This window comes from Poecilia formosa, unplaced genomic scaffold (assembly GCF_000485575.1).
Source record: "Poecilia formosa unplaced genomic scaffold, Poecilia_formosa-5.1.2 Scaffold88, whole genome shotgun sequence".
NCBI lineage: Eukaryota > Metazoa > Chordata > Actinopteri > Cyprinodontiformes > Poeciliidae > Poecilia > Poecilia formosa.
The window spans coordinates 1,628,330-1,644,027 of NW_006800027.1; the positions used below are offsets into that span (position 1 = coordinate 1,628,330).

General features: G+C 39.1%; 3 protein-coding genes across 3 annotated transcripts; all 3 read left to right on the forward strand.

Moving 5' to 3' along the window:
- Window positions 1–3,662: 3,662 nt before the first annotated feature.
- LOC103141684 (parvalbumin beta-like) lies at window positions 3,663–5,937 on the forward strand. Its single transcript, XM_007557418.2, has 5 exons — window positions 3,663–3,822; window positions 4,254–4,330; window positions 5,212–5,344; window positions 5,517–5,626; window positions 5,713–5,937. Exons 2-5 carry the CDS (start codon window positions 4,270–4,272, stop codon window positions 5,733–5,735), a joined length of 327 nt encoding a protein of 108 aa, XP_007557480.1. The 5' UTR covers window positions 3,663–3,822; window positions 4,254–4,269; the 3' UTR covers window positions 5,736–5,937.
- Window positions 5,938–8,057: 2,120 nt separating this feature from the next.
- On the forward strand, window positions 8,058–10,378 carry LOC103141685 (parvalbumin beta-like). The gene is made up of 5 exons (XM_007557419.2): window positions 8,058–8,164; window positions 8,902–8,967; window positions 9,167–9,299; window positions 9,572–9,681; window positions 10,085–10,378. The coding sequence occupies exons 2-5, from the start codon at window positions 8,910–8,912 to the stop codon at window positions 10,108–10,110; spliced, it is 327 nt and encodes a 108-aa protein (XP_007557481.1). The 5' UTR covers window positions 8,058–8,164; window positions 8,902–8,909; the 3' UTR covers window positions 10,111–10,378.
- Window positions 10,379–11,930: 1,552 nt separating this feature from the next.
- On the forward strand, window positions 11,931–14,166 carry LOC103141686 (parvalbumin beta-like). The gene is made up of 5 exons (XM_007557420.2): window positions 11,931–12,041; window positions 12,624–12,690; window positions 12,809–12,941; window positions 13,715–13,824; window positions 13,911–14,166. Exons 2-5 carry the CDS (start codon window positions 12,630–12,632, stop codon window positions 13,934–13,936), a joined length of 330 nt encoding a protein of 109 aa, XP_007557482.1. The 5' UTR covers window positions 11,931–12,041; window positions 12,624–12,629; the 3' UTR covers window positions 13,937–14,166.
- The last annotated feature ends 1,532 nt before the right edge of the window (window positions 14,167–15,698 follow it).

Consider the following 15,698-nt stretch of genomic DNA (forward strand, 5'->3'; position numbering starts at 1 on the left):
CCCAGGAACATCAACAAAGAATGACTTTCCTCTATTTTGGTGCCATTACTAACCTTTGCTAAAACTGTGTTTAGTTGTCGTTTGTATTTGGGTCTTTCCATCTTCAGTTTTGTGTTCAGTTGGTGAAACGTAAGCTCAGTGCAATATTCCACTTCTTCACCTTTGAAAATAACCATTTTGCTTTCACAGTATATGCTTAGTTTGCACAGTAATTCAACTGTATAATAAAACACCCAATAATTAGAGTGATGGGTTACCATCTTCATATTATCGTGCAATTTAAAAGGCAAGGCAAAACACACAAACTGTGATCAAACTGTGGCATCTCCTCAAAAATAGCTTTTAATCTGCAATTGTAGGAAGCAGCTTCAAGGGTTTTATTTTTACATTTCAAGTACAAATAAGCATATAATTCACTACCTCATATGATTTTATTCCAATTTAACATTGCAAAGGTCATCTGTAAAGTCCAAGCTGCCAAAATGGTGTTTAGATGAGAAGATATTTTTTTAAAGGACAAACCAAAAAGTCTGTTAATGTTTTAAAACTCATATGACAGCAATTTACTGGTGTGACACATCAGTGAATAAATATATCATAAGCCCACAAAACGTCCAGATCAGATCTAAAAATTGAAAATGATTTATGTATTCATTTCATATGCTGTAATATCTTAGTTTGTAAGAAAAATGTCAGCAGGATGTATTTTTGTTTCAACACAGACTGATGTTTGAAAGATGAATGTAGTACAATCTCCAGTACTAATGAAATCTCTTGAGTGACCATTACAAATCATTTAAAACACCATAGATGTTTAAAATTTCAACCTTATTTGCTCTTTCACGTTAACGTGAATGTGTGATAAACTGCTATTGAAATGTGAACATATTGGACGAGATCTATACCAACATCTAAGAATTTCCCTCACAATAAAGCGACTTGCTGTTAAATAGATAGCAGAGGTAAATGTATCCAATTATAACGTGTGCTTTCCCTTAGGGGAGAGATTCGGGGAAAGTTTGTTTATGATTAGCTTCTCAGGTGGTCAGTTAGCCAGGTCGTGACTTTCACTTGATTGTGTCGTTCTTGCCGTAATTTTGTTTAAATATTTACGGGTTTGTTCAACCACCGAGTAAAACGGTTTCTTTTTTAAACCATTACCCGCACACTGCCCAACAATCTTCACAAATTACCAGAGAACAGTTATGCTGGCGTTAGCTTTATAGTTGATCATTAGCAGCAGGTACCCATTCCAGAAAATGCTAGCTGGTAGACATGTTTACGTATAAACACAAAGTAAAGAAAACCATATACCATTCATTTGTTAATAAACTCGTCTTCAGGTGCCTTACCTGTTTTGCGAGTTTCCCGAAGAGGGAAAGCTTCAGAGAGCCAACATCCAGACAGAAAAATACAGGTAGCTAGCAATAACACAGACCCATGGCGTCTCTCCATCATCCAAGTTTAGCTAACGAAATGTTAGCCAACTGAAACTGTCCTAAATAAACGGCTGATATAATACCGAATTACGTGATTTAAACATTGATTACCAATTTACTGTCAGTGTAAGCTACACATAAGAGCACATTTTGGGGCTGTTTTAGCCAGATGCTACTCGCCGGGCTAACTAGCTTGAGCTAGCATGTCGAGGCTAGGAGTTTCAGCTGACGACAGCAAACGCAACTCCGACATGAAGCGTTCCGTTGTCCATAGAGATCAAAAACAGCGGCCACCTTTCGCGAACTGTCATATTTGATGAAAACGTCCAAGCCTTATTTACATAAACATAATCTCAGAAAAAAAAAATCAACAGCCCCTTGGTATCATGAAACGCCTCTCCCCCAAAGCGCCATGTTCCTGTACATCACAGAATAGGGGCGTAAAAATCCATGTGACTGGCAGTTACCTAAACCAATCAAAAGGAAGAATGCCTTTAGCTTGTACTTGTATGGCCAATCAGCGTGTAGTTTTCTTATCAGTCAAGCGAATTCACTGATTTGTATCAAAGCAGAGGAAAGTCTTTTACTCCCAGTCTCTTGACTGACGTGTTACGCAATGGAAGAAGGCATACCATAATAAAATGCTAATTTCTGGATTTATAACCAACTATAAATAAATAACTGGTTTTATTTAGTGACAGAGGTATGTGACAAATTGAGGCTATTTTGTTTACAATCTAATAAATTTCCACATTAACATACCCATATTCTTATATTTCAAAGACTCACATTGGTAGTTCACTTATGAAAAATCTAGTTGGCCATACAAAAACATTATAATATGTTAAATGTTAAATGCTGTTGGTAGTCATATTATCCAAGCTTCTTCAAAAAGATGTAGATGCTTGATGGCAGAATTTCCTGTAGTGAATCTAAAAGGCCTTTGACTGAGGACACTGTTGTTAGTTGGTGGTGGTAATGAAGATCAAATAACAGTTTGTCACCCGCCAACAAACTCAAGAAGAAGAATAGGACAACATTGTTGAATGACAGCCTCATGAAAAGGATCTTCAGGGTTATCTGTAATGTTCTACATTTATGAAGAAACCGTTTTTTTACACATCACCCCCAGAGCCTTCATAGCAGTCTCCAGGACACAGTCAGTCTTCTTTATAAGCTAGTTTTGCTTTTTAAAACTATGATGCTGCTACCTCAGCAGATAATTGCAGAAGAACAAGAAAAGAAAAGAGACTCTTAACCCATGTAGATGAAATCCAGCATCTTGTTGCACATACACTAAAGCACTTGTATTTTATTTGTCAAATCTGCCCCTTATAAAAACATATTAGAGAGCCATTGTTGAAAGAAAGCCACAGAGTGGTACCAATTTTAGCTTGTCACAATTAATATGGGTAACACATCAAACAAGTGGAAAAAGGCAACATGCAAAACAGTATTTGAGTTGGAAAACTATACAGGACATGACTGTGAACACATAATCTCTTTAGTGAAACATGGTGATGGCAGTATCATGTTCAGGGAATAAAATTCTTTACCAGGGACAGAGAAGATGCAGGTCAGAGTTGATGGGACAATGGAATCCCATAAGAAAATGCACACCACCATTTTCCAGATTTTTGTTGCAAAAGGTTTTGAAAGTTATGTGTGACATTCTCAGTTATGCAATATTTTATGTTGGTCTGTCAGATGAAATCCAAATGACATTCTAGTTTATGAATTCAACATGACAAAATGTGAAAGATATCAAGGGGGCATGAATATTTTTACAAGGCATTCTATATGATTATGATTTGATATGCCAATTTAAAAAGAGAAACCAATTATTTTTCATTAAACTGTTTTGAAATTGAGATGTGTATGTTTTGATATCTAGTAAGAATCAAGAAGCAATTTGTTCTGACAGTTCATATAGAATATTTTGTCTACAGAAATATGCAACATTTTGTGAGTCTGTGTTTTTAATATGTATCTATATGTAACTTTTTCACAACATTAAAGTGAGTAAGAGCAATCTAACACAGGTACAGTGAAATAATCTGCATTTGCTTTAATCAGATGACAAAGGTTTTTTTTTTTCTTTTTTTTTTTTCTTAAACCGATGTTTCTGATATGCCCGTAAGTTTACAAATCAGTAGGCCTATGAATGACAAAATTATCTGCTCTGATTAACTGATGAAGGAGGAGGAGGCAATGCGTGGCATACAGGGAATCTCTCGGGGATTGAGGACAGAGACGTCAGGTTGCTTCTTACACTCTAGATCACGAATCTGCAACAGAGTGTCAGTGACTCGGGCACAAAGCGAACGAGGAAGAGATCCGCAACATCATCTGCTTGGAAAGTTAAAACATCACCCACAGCACGGTGAGCATCTTTTGGTTCCTTTGTACAATTGTGTTATTTCTTTAGCTTTGTATCTTTTGAAAAAAAAAAATTGTTTTGCTATTAGGAAGAAACTACAGAATGTGAAACCCTATTCTTGATTTCTTGTTTATTTTAGCAACTTTCTATGTTCACTAACATTTTCTGATGAGCTTAAAATTAAAGTCCAGCTTCTTCTCTTAGGCAAATTTTGCTACAGTATTTATGTTTCTAACAAGTGGTATCCTTTTCATGAAAACTATACTCTAAGTGCTAACCAATGTCTTATTTTACACTACAGGCAATGAGCAATTATAGTATATGGCTTCATTCCAACCGATTTTATCTCACATGAACCGCTATCTGACATAAAAAAAGAGCACCAGATTCTGTTTCTGTCACCTTCCATTCATGTGTTTCTGTGTCTCCCTAAGGTAGCCCCAGAGAAACATGGCATTTGCTGGGATGTTGAGTGAAGAGGACGTCAAAGCTGCAGTCCAAGCTTGTCAAGGTGAGTCAGATAATATGCACAAATCTGCTTGCAAGAAGATATATATAAAGAGCAGAAAAATCCTCTTTAATTTAAGGAAATACACACATATGTACATAGAGACACGGCTAACACTCCTGAGGGGAAGCATTGCACTGTGTTGTTCACAGGAGGGTGAGGGCAGGGATCCTGCTGGTTACCAGGCAAACCCACGGCAGGAGACTGGTTACCAACCAGGGACCAGTTGGAAGGCTTTTCATCAGACATCCCTAACATAGCTGACCCAATAGCACAAGCTATAAAGCTCCTTGCATGCCGAGACATTTAATTATTTATCTTTAGCAATTATGTCTGCATGGCAAGGCATGCAAAGCTCTGTTGCTGGTTCTTGCTATTTTTATGCTTTGGCAGGTCAAGAAAATATGAGCAAGTTTTTCAAAGTAAAATAAACATTGCTATGAAATGGCTACACTAGAGGATGTGACACAATAAATGAATTCATCATTTTAGAGATCCTCTTCAGTGTGAGTCTTTTGAGCTATTTCAGGGTGTCTTCTTGCAAAAACCTCCATAAGTTGAGAAGTTTTGGCATTTAAGTTTGCATTAAAACCTGAGGCAATATTTGTTTTCCTTGTGCTGTTTAAAAAGCACAGGAGCAAAGCCTACAATGTGCTTCAGGGTGTATATTGGTAAATGTCATTGGCAGAAGAATGAAAGTCATCTGAGCGAATGAGTAAATGCAACGTCTCTATTCAGACCCCCACTATTCGTTCTTTAATGTCATTCAGCGATTGACCATTCACTCTCTCACTCACTCACGCATGTGTCTGTTTCTTGTGGTTGCTCCATTTCATATTCTGTCTCCTCTCTCTCTCTCTTTCTGCCTGACCCATGTACTGTAGCTCCAGGCACATTTGACTTCAAGATGTTCTTTGCACAAGTGGGACTGACTGGCTTGTCTGAGGCAGACAGGAAGAAAGTGTTTACTGTCCTGGACCAAGACAAGAGCGGATTCATTGAGGAAGAGGAGCTGAAGTAAGGACAGAGGTGTAAACACAAACCACAGTTTGGGCCCCAAAGATATTGTAAATCAAACATTTTTAAGGCACATCATGTTGTGCGCATGAAGATAAGGTATCGGAGAATAGGGTATGAAATTACGACTATGCGTTTATGTATTTATTCTTATTGCGCGGTCCTCTTTTAGATTGTTCCTGCAGAACTTCTGTCCAGCTGCCAGAGAGCTCACGGTGGCTGAAACGAAGGCTTTGATGGCAGCAGGGGATAAAGACAGCGATGGCAAAATTGGGATAGAAGGTAACAAAATATAAAAAAAAGTGATGCAAAAACAGAAGAATACTCTGTAGCAAACTAACGTCTGTCCATTTGTTTCCTCCCTCCAGAGTTCTGTGATCTTTTGAACTGAAGATGGAAATACTCAAATCATGAATTTGGAGTTCTTCACTCTTCATTGGCTGATGAAAAAAAGGACCAAATTTCGCACCTGCTTGCTAGTTTCGTATTTGATTTGTTAACACGTGAAAAAGGTTGAAAAGGCAAAACGTGGATGTCTGCATTGAATCAATATTGGTCTTCTGAATGGAATAAAAAAATGGATTTCAGGTGTTGTACCACTGTCGTCTGTTGTTTTTTTCGTTATCTCTTTGAAGTTATTTTAAGATGTGGTGAAATGATCTCAGGTCTTCTTAATCGTCCCCAAAAGGTCCAGATACCTAGTCCTTTTTACACTGATACCTCTCAATTAAACTCAATTAAATTAAATGTTTCGGTGGGTCGCTGGTTCAATTTCTCAACCTTGTTGCTTGTGTCTTTGGGCCAGGCGCTTTACCTGCCAGCTGGGGTTGGTCAGAAGGGCTGATGGTGCAAAATGGCAGCCTTGCTTCTGTCAGACTGCCCCAGGGCAGTTGTGGCTACAGACCAGTAGCTTGCCATCATCACCATGTGCTCTTTGAGGTCACAAAATATTATAAATTATTCTAAATAAAATCAAGCTGGCTAAGACCAGTGGTCAGGAGCCATGTAGAGAGGACACAAACACATCATGCAGAAATATTATCTGAGATGGGACATTAACACTGGACATCACCCTTAGCACACCATGGCAGTATCATTCTGTGTGGACTTTTCATTAACAGAGAAGATGATCAGACTTAAAATTAGGTGAAAGAAAACCTCTTGACTTGAAAATGGAGTGTGAGTACATCCTGTACAGCCAAAGCAACAATGGTTTATGGTAGGCCTATGAATGACCTAGTTTTCATGTCAGGATTGTCCAGTTAAAGCCCAGCCCCAATAATAATAATAATAATAATAATAATAATAATAATAATAATAATAATAAAATCTACAGTGATACGGTGTCAATTCAGTTTGATTGACTTTGAGCTTTTGGCAAAAAACAAAATGAAAGTCAGCAAAAAACAAAACAAGGTGGAATGAAAAGAAATGAACATGACACTTCTGAGACTTCTTTTGTAAAAAATAATAATAAAAAAAGTTTAGAATAACCCGAAGCAAGCTCAGCATTGAAGCAGACGACATACACCAGGCATTCCTTTCACAAATAGTAATGAAATAGTCGCAAAAGGATGCGGACATTAGCATGGCAAGACATGAATATAATTGCATTTAATTGCAATAGCACCTTCTTGAATTGTCCCGATTGTCTTATTAGGGCTTGTACTTCTGTCTGGAGGGTGACTCTCAAATTACTGCTGAGTCTGGGTGAAATATTCACCAGTATCATAAATATCTAGACTACATATTGCTTAGACAATATGGCTGACAACTAAATTAACAGAAGGAATGAAAATAAGATTTGTCATCAAATCGTCACCTTGTTAATACACAAACCCATTTGGGATGCAAAAAATAGTCCAGATGATTGGCAGATTGCCTACTAAGGACAGAGATCTGGTGGTACAGACCTCAAAGTCCTGTTCCGGTTTAGACATGTTGCTGGTACATTTGAAATGCGACCCTGCCAGTGGAGGTTCAGTGAAACTCATGTAAAGATACTGTATCCTTTACTTTGGACAGATGATTGCATTTAGGCCTGGAGGCATATGCCAAGTGAAGTGATCAGAAACCGTATTACTTCATATAAAAGATTAAAAGGGGGGTGGGGGGAAACAGTATGACTTACACAGCTTGTAATAACTTGAAATAAAAGACACTGAATGACACTGGATGCAGTGATTTTAATAAACTTCACTGCTTATCAGTGAAATGTAGAAGAATGTGTCTGGCACAAGGATGGTCCAATAAAAATCACAGCTCATCATAAGAAAAAATAACATTCTCCTTTTGAGAGCTCTGAATGACATGTTCATGTGGGGAGCAAAGTCTGTCTGTGGTCTTAAATAATTATTTTGTCTCTATAGTAATCAGGAAATTGAACACCAAGTGGCTGCAGGTACTTGGTGTTCACTTCTCATCATCGCCTAGGATAAAGTGTCTGACCGTGCCCTGCACTCTTACATATGCACATTTATAGTACTTGAATATTAAAATCAACATTTTAAATGTTGGCTGTAAATCATAACACGACTGCAACATGTGCCATGAAATCGACGAGCTTCGGGGCCTGCTCGAGTTTCCACATGTCTAGCTATAGGCCTGAGCACACATGGTAGCATCCTCATTTGTTCACCTAAAAATAGTTCCAGACTACTAGACACATTTTTTCGAAACCCATGCATCTTGGTACCTGATACTGAGACTCAAACGTCTCTAAATGGTGTTGCTCAAGGATATATAAGAGAGGGGGGAAAGAGACTTTTGGCATTCACTCGAGTCCGCCTTGGTTTTCACTCGCCTCAACGCAGAGCAAAGGTGAGTGGGACGTGCACCTTCTAAAAGCTACCCCGACTTCTGCAGATCGCACTGCGGGTTTGAAACGGATTCAGAGGAGGGGGATCTTTGTGGACTACCAGCTGTAGGGAGAAATGGAACCAATCTAGGCAGCAAACGCATGGACCTCAGGACATTTCAGTTAACACTAAAGTTGACCAAATCGGGCCTTTTCATTTCAGAGGATCAACGTTTTTTGGAAGAATGCTGGTTGGCTAGAGCTAGACTGACTCATGCTTTTGCAGCAGTGAATGTTTTCAGCTGTCATCTTTTAAAAATGTTTGATAGATATTCATGCCTGTGTGCATCTGGTCTCCTGGTGAGAGCATCGTTTCTTAAGTGCGGTCACAGTTAAACGCTTTGGGATGAATAGTCTGTAGGCTCCTGTGGGGAAACATCCTCACAGGAGCTAGCTAAACAGGGAAGCTGTTTAGCTATCAGCAAACATAGATGCTTATGATGTTTCAAAGGTTTGTAAAATGACAAAAAAAAAGGAAGCAACTTTTACGTGAAGCTATGAGGGGAAAGGAATAACTTTTCATCTGGGATTTTATAACCTAAAATCTATGCTTTTGTTAGACATAAAAAGTCTCAGGGCATGCTGTCATAGTCATTTTGGTTGATGCTTTTTATTTTCTTTCCACTGTAACAACATAAGAACTTGTTAGTATTTCAGATGCTCATCCTAACCTTGAGATTTGTCTCCTTTTCCTCCCAAGAATAAAAAATGGCCTTCGCTGGTCTCAACGATGCTGATGTCAAGGCTGCCCTGGACGGCTGCGCTGGTGAGACTTTTCCTTTATTTTCACACAGCACTGCATCGTTTAAACTTACCAAAGTAGCTAAGAGCAGAGAGGCAGACGTTTACCAAACTCTCAGTTTCACGAACGTGCCTCAGAAACTGCCAGCTACAGCTACCCTGAGACATCCACACCTTGTTGCTGACGTATCCGGCACTAATGGAGACGAAATGTGCATTTTCAGCTGCTGACTCCTTCGACTACAAGAATTTCTTCAAGGCATGCGGCCTGGCCAGCAAGTCCGCCGATGATGTCAAGAAGGCCTTCGCCACCATTGACCAGGACAACAGTGGCTTCATTGAGGAGGAGGAGCTGAAGTAAGACATTACTTGAACACTTAGTGCCGCTAAATTCAAAGCTTATTGGCTTTAAATGTGGATAAAATGTGACATTACTATCTAGTCTTGCATAGCCATCCTTCTGTTTGAGGGCTGGGCTTGATCACATTTCAGTCGATTTGAATATTTTTTGACCTGCTTAGTCATGCATTACATTTTTCCTAACTATCTAAAAGACCAAAAAAGATTTGAATGATTAGTTAAGGCTTACCTGCATAGGTTTAATTCTCACTCTTTTGCCCGCTCGTCAGGCTGTTCCTGCAGAACTTCTCTGCCAGTGCCAGGGCACTCACCGACAAGGAGACTAAGACTTTCCTTGCCGCTGGTGACAGTGATGGTGATGGCAAGATCGGAGTTGATGGTAAGAGTTCTTTGCATAAACTTAAAAGAATTGAAGTGCAATTTAAAAATGTATATATATATACATATCAGTGTGCCAAAGTACAAAACCGTCTATCTGAAAATGAGCAGTTGTATTCCCAATGACCTTGATTGGACTTTTTTCTTCATCAGATTAATTCTTTGTCACAAGAAGTGTTTTCCTGCATGCAGACTGAATAAAAGCAGCTTTACTGGTTCCCATCATCTAAAGTGAAATCTACCAATGAGAGAATCCTGCAGACAGAAGGTTTTGCACTTTGGCCATTGAACTGTATCAATCGTAACTCTTGGTCAGAATCGGCTCAATGAGTCTTACGCCAATACATTTTTGCAAAGATTTTCTACTTTCTGCAACTAACAGCAGTTTCATTCTACCTTTGCAGAGTTTGCTGCCCTCGTAAAGGCATAAATTTCCACTGACCAAGATCCACTTCTTTTCATGGAACCGCAAACTCCTCAAAGATTCATTAATCACCAGCTGAAAGAATATTTTTTATACCTTATTTATGAGTTGCCTGCGAACTGTTTCTCAACATGGAAGACATATTTTGCTGTTAATGTTACTCAAACTGTGTTATGTGTTCAGAAATGATGACTTGTGCAAACTGTACAACACCATCTGCACTTTTGAGGAAGAGTGAAAAACCAGGAATAAATACTCTTTTGGTGTGAAGTCATCTTGTTCAGGTCAGTCTTTGGCTGAGTGTGCTGCATTTCCTAACAGAAATCATTTCAACACAATGGGGCTAAGGAAGAGCCAGTGTCAAGTGAGTCCTCATATGCCAGAGCTTTTGAATACTCAAGAGCCGCTAAGCAATGGGTTAGATGACTTGCCCGGCACTTGTTCTCATAATTGGTTAATGGGAAGGGGAGCGTGGCTGGACACTGGCCAGGGCTTGGGAAATGTGCTGGGAATTGCCCCAGGGCCCTGCTCACATGCTTCTTTAGACCCAGGGAGCTCTGCAATAGATAGCTGCCAAACTTTGGGTAATTAGATGACCTAGTCCAAGATCTATTTATTCTACAAGTGCTGCATAATCAGTTAAATGATGTGCTGTGGCAACAGGATGGCTATTAACAGTCCCTGTCTCAGCAGCAGGACTGCTTTCTGGCTCAAACCCACTGCAAATAGCTACACTGGTTTAAGGACTCTTTTAGCAAATTACCCACTTTATTTATTCACTTTCTTTGCAGTAAAACATCTTTTTTAGGAGGGTAAAACAGTCTAAAGGAGTGCATTCGCTTAAAAAAATATTCAAAGCATTTATTTTTCCCTCTGAAGCCAGATTGCAATTGCAGTGGGCATTGCAAGTGAGCAACATGTAAACCCTCATCCCTATCAGATAACACCCTCACCTAGTTACAGTCAGGCAGTGGTCAAAACAGAAAGAGGCTCAAGGGCTGCAGCTTACCCCACAGCATTATGCTGCCACCTATTGGTCATAGATCTTCAGTTTTATCCTCTACAGAGTTATTTAATTATTCTGTCCGAAAACAAAGACAAAGGCCCCATAAGCATTTAGTAACATTGAGCAATGTTTCCAGAATTGATTTGCCCTCTAACACAAAAATAGACATTTCCTCCAATGCTCTGTGAAGATGAAATGGTCAAAACAGGGCTGACTGAGATTTCTTTTTTCTAAACATCTTCCATTTCCTTTAAAACCTAAAAATTATATATTTTTTAAATATATATATAAAAAAAACACAAAATATTTCTTCAAAGGTTGGACTTATATACCCATTGCTGACATGTAACAAGAAAACCAGATTCCTCACAAAGTGAATTTATTTCACATTCCACACAGTACACAAATAACACCTCAAATACACAAAACTATGCTCTGCTCAAAATGAAACACAAGAGCAATAGATTCACTAAAAGGAGAGGTTAAATCATACCTTTAAACTGGTTAGTGTTAAAAGTAGCAGAAACAACCAGTTTGTCCAACTTACTCCAGCTACATGCATGCTGAGTATCCTCATGAATATGGTTACGGGTTGGCAGCAGCCCTTCCAATTCGCCCACCTCAGCAGCACGGAGGCCTATTCTTAGCAGCCAGGGACATTAAAGACTTCTTCAAACGCACCTTTTAAGCGTCTTCATTTTTGAAACTTAAAATAGACCGCTCTGTAGCTGCAGTACGAGCCCCCCCCCCCCCTTCGTCTTCCTCCTCTTCCACCTCCTCCTCCTCAGCACGGTGTCAGTTATCTTATGCTTCAGATTTCCACAGCGTGACAGTATATAAAAGGTCATTGGGAGCACCGGGATGGTCACTGCAGTCGACTCCAGTCTTGTCTGTGTCATCTGTACCCTACAAAGCAAAAGGCACAACCGAGGTGAGTCTGAAGGAAGAGAGGAAAGGGAAGAGAAAATGCGGGACCCGCATCCAGCCTTGCATCCTTGAAAAGCCTTTTTGCTCTTTATTTCTTTTGACATTGGGTTTGCTCAGGACCTCACTGCATTGCAGCACCTAAAGAAACACACTGAATGCCTACATTTGGGACCGTCAGCGTTTAAAAAAAACAAAAAAAAAACAGAGCCTTGGATTATTGGTCAGACCTCAGCATCTCGCAGTAGTTGCAGGTGTCAATCTCAGCTTCACGGAAGGAGTGAAGCAATGCAAACCCTGCACTTCAGAGAGAATTGGACTCAAGTATTTCAAATCGGAACCCTTTCTCATTCTGTTTGTTCTACTCGGAAAGCCAAAAGACAGCTATTTAAGCAGCATTGTTTGTTTGCAAGACATGGTGTGAATTGTTTTTGGAGTGATCAAAATTCTGTTTCTTTAGCTTTGTGATTGTGGTTTGTTTTTTTGCAATGCAGTGAGCTATGATCAAGTCCTTAATACAAATAGGCTGTTTCTTTAGGGACAACTGCTTTTACAAGAGTTTAAATTAATCAGTGTTCTATCTCTGCAGATCAAAATGGCTTTCGCAGGTGTACTGAATGATGCTGACATTACTAAAGCCCTGGATGAGTGCAAAGGTGATTCTTCTATACTTTTTCTTACTCTTGTTTTGTGTTTTGTTGTATCCTTATTCTTATTGATAGCCACTGTCTTTGCCTCTGGTCTCAGTAGCATAATAAGCTCTGCTGATTTCAGGCGCGGACTCATTCGACTACAAGAAATTCTTCAAGACTTGTGGTCTGGCCGGAAAGAGCGCCGACGATGTCAAGAAGGCCTTCGCCATCATTGACCAGGACAAGAGTGGCTTCATTGAGGAGGAAGAGCTGAAGTAAGATGCATGGCTGGACAAAATGGGCTTCATACTTTAGATAGCAATTACTATAGTGACCAACAGAGTTAACTGATACAAGATACTGCAGGAATGCAAGAAGGAATGGATTTCTACATTCACATGGGAGACCTTTAAGGGTAGGGGTGCTCATCTTATGATGTTAAATTAAGATTAAATACTATTCAGCAGTAGCAGTAGGAGGGTAGACGGAGGCGGTTATGACTATCCTTTAAATTTTAGTGGAGCCGTATCCAGAAAGTCTTACTTAGAGAGAATTTTTTGGGATTGCAACCTACTCACGCCTTTATTTGCAGTTGTAATCCAACATCAGCATGCATTACATTTCTTTATGTATTTCCTTGTGCCATCTCAAGTTTAGCAGTGGCCCCCATCTGGGAGATCCTTTTAAATCTTTCTCGAGGCGACACCTGCCCCACCAAGCAAAATCTTGTCAAGAGAAGGAACTTTACCTGAACAAAGGGGTTGCAAAGTGAGATATCGTGTATGGAAAGATGGTTTCTTTTGGTGTCTAAATATGTTTGGAGAGTTTTGGGGGTTGATCAGATGGGCCAAACTCGTCTGACATTCAACGTCTTTGAGACCTGAGATAAGGACTGAGCGACCATGAATAGTTTTAAATAAAAATGTCCATGACTATGCTTGCTTAACCCACCTTTGCATTGTGATTTCAGCACAGCTGCCTTATTTGGTCTATTTGTGATGTGTTTTGATCAATAATGTTAGCTGAGCACCTCTTGTGTCTGTGGCAGGCTGTTTCTGCAGAACTTCAGCGGAGGTGCCCGTGCACTGACCGACGGTGAGACCAAGGTTTTCCTCAAAGCCGGTGACAGCGACGGAGATGGCAAGATTGGCGCTGATGGTACGTGCCGAGACACTCGTTGGACAGTCCCTTGCTTAAACAAATGGCCAACTTTGCATGATTTTCTGTCTCTGTCTACCCTGCAGAGTTCGCTGCTTTGGTAAAGGCATAAAGATGGCAACATGACCAACAACACATGCTCTGATGGAACAACAATGCCCACATCGACCTCCCCCCTTTTCATCTGAATATAAATAATTTTTATACATTTGCTTAAGGGACATTTCCTCCTCTATGCAACACACTGTCCAAAAGGTGATGATTGTGAATGTCGCTCGGTTGTGTTCATGTCTTAAATATGAATTTTGCTAACTGTAAAATCTATAATGCACTTTCCAGGAACTAAAAGTAAAAGAAAATAAAATATTCTTTTACTACGGTCTTACTTCTTTGTTTTTGTGTCATTTCGTCCACATAGCCCCTCTTGGGTTGGAGAAGTAGCAATAGAAAAGGAAACTATGTCAAATACATGATGATATGAGCCCTGGCTCAGAGGGTCAGGAACGTTTTTCATGCATTCTATGCAAAAACAAAAGTGCAAAAAAAGCTGCGAAAAAAAAGATATTGATAATCTCCAGAAAACTACTAGTCAAAAATTATTTAGATCCACTTTGCAAGGGCTAAACACCTATGTATGGCAGAGAAACACCTGCTGCATTGTTCAAGACCTTAATCTTGGATGCACACTCAAAAATATTATTCTGCTATTTCACTTGTATTATATGTTTCCAAATCTAGTGCCCTACCTACCCCATTATCCTGTGGTTTAGTTCCTGGCCCTAAAATTTTAATTATCATAAGAAATTAGAAAAAAATTATCACCACTTTTATGAGGCATCCAAATAATTGTGACCCCATTTAATGGCATTACTATTAAGCACATGAACTCCAGTACAAACTGAGAGAGGTCTGACAAACACGTAAATCATTTGCTTCTCTTTGTAGTTCCGCCCTACAACCACTAGATGGCAGTTTGGAGATTCCACGTTACCCTTCAACCACCTGAAAACATTGGAAAAATTTAATCATCAGTCACCTTGATGGTTGCATTTGTTGCTCCACTTCTGATTATTTCTTACCTTCTATTTTACTGTTCTTTATTTTGTTCTGTAATTTGGACCAGCGTGTTCGAAATAACTACTTCAAACACTATTTCAAATGTAATATTTGTCATATTTCAATAACGAATATCTATGTTTATATTATACTTTCCAATGCATTTACACCACTTTTTTTTTTCATTTTGTCACATTGCAACTAAAAATGTCACCCCAGTTTGCTGACATTTTATGTCAGCAAAGTTTTATGGCTCTTACAGAGCGATACCTAATTTCAATAATATTTTTAGTTCAAATTTGTGCTCATTTATATTCAGTCTCTCAGTAAAAAAATTTCTGCAATTACAGTAACAAGTATTTTGGTTTATGAATCAAACATCTTTGTGTGCCTACAGACAGAAAATTGTTATTGATTTTTTTTGTAAAGTAGTTAATGCTTACTCAGATTTAAAGAGGAGCATCGATGAATAGCAATTTCATACTTGAGTAAGCCTGAATCTCTTTCCCAGTGTGGCTGCATTTGGTCATCCATCATGTTGCTGCAGTCACCATATTTTACAGACAGTATTTTTTTGTTAGAGTGTTAATTTTCAAACAATTGCAGCAGTTTGCGTTGATACGAAAACGTCAGCTTTTGGTCTCATCTGACCAGAGCATCTTCCTACATGATGTATGACAATGTTTTTCGCTCTTTTTTTAAATTGATTTCAACAATACAACAAATTGTATTTGTTCACAGTTTTTTGTGAACACATTTTCCCACCTGATCTCTGGATCTCATCATCCTCCCTGCACATCACATGCTTATTATGAGCC

Excerpts from the sequence above, each read along its gene's own strand:
- LOC103141686 (XM_007557420.2), top strand. The coding sequence starts at position 12,630 with ATGGCTTTCGCAGGTGTACTGAATGATGCTGACATTACTAAAGCCCTG. Across the intron at positions 12,942-13,714 it reads ATTGAGGAGGAAGAGCTGAA|GCTGTTTCTGCAGAACTTCA; the intron begins GTAAGATGCATG and ends TGTCTGTGGCAG. Across the intron at positions 13,825-13,910 it reads TGGCAAGATTGGCGCTGATG|AGTTCGCTGCTTTGGTAAAG; the intron begins GTACGTGCCGAG and ends TCTACCCTGCAG.
- LOC103141685 (XM_007557419.2), top strand. The coding sequence starts at position 8,910 with ATGGCCTTCGCTGGTCTCAACGATGCTGATGTCAAGGCTGCCCTGGAC. Across the intron at positions 8,968-9,166 it reads TGCCCTGGACGGCTGCGCTG|CTGCTGACTCCTTCGACTAC; the intron begins GTGAGACTTTTC and ends GTGCATTTTCAG. Across the intron at positions 9,682-10,084 it reads TGGCAAGATCGGAGTTGATG|AGTTTGCTGCCCTCGTAAAG; the intron begins GTAAGAGTTCTT and ends CTACCTTTGCAG.
- LOC103141684 (XM_007557418.2), top strand. The coding sequence starts at position 4,270 with ATGGCATTTGCTGGGATGTTGAGTGAAGAGGACGTCAAAGCTGCAGTC. Across the intron at positions 5,345-5,516 it reads ATTGAGGAAGAGGAGCTGAA|ATTGTTCCTGCAGAACTTCT; the intron begins GTAAGGACAGAG and ends GTCCTCTTTTAG. Across the intron at positions 5,627-5,712 it reads TGGCAAAATTGGGATAGAAG|AGTTCTGTGATCTTTTGAAC; the intron begins GTAACAAAATAT and ends TCCTCCCTCCAG.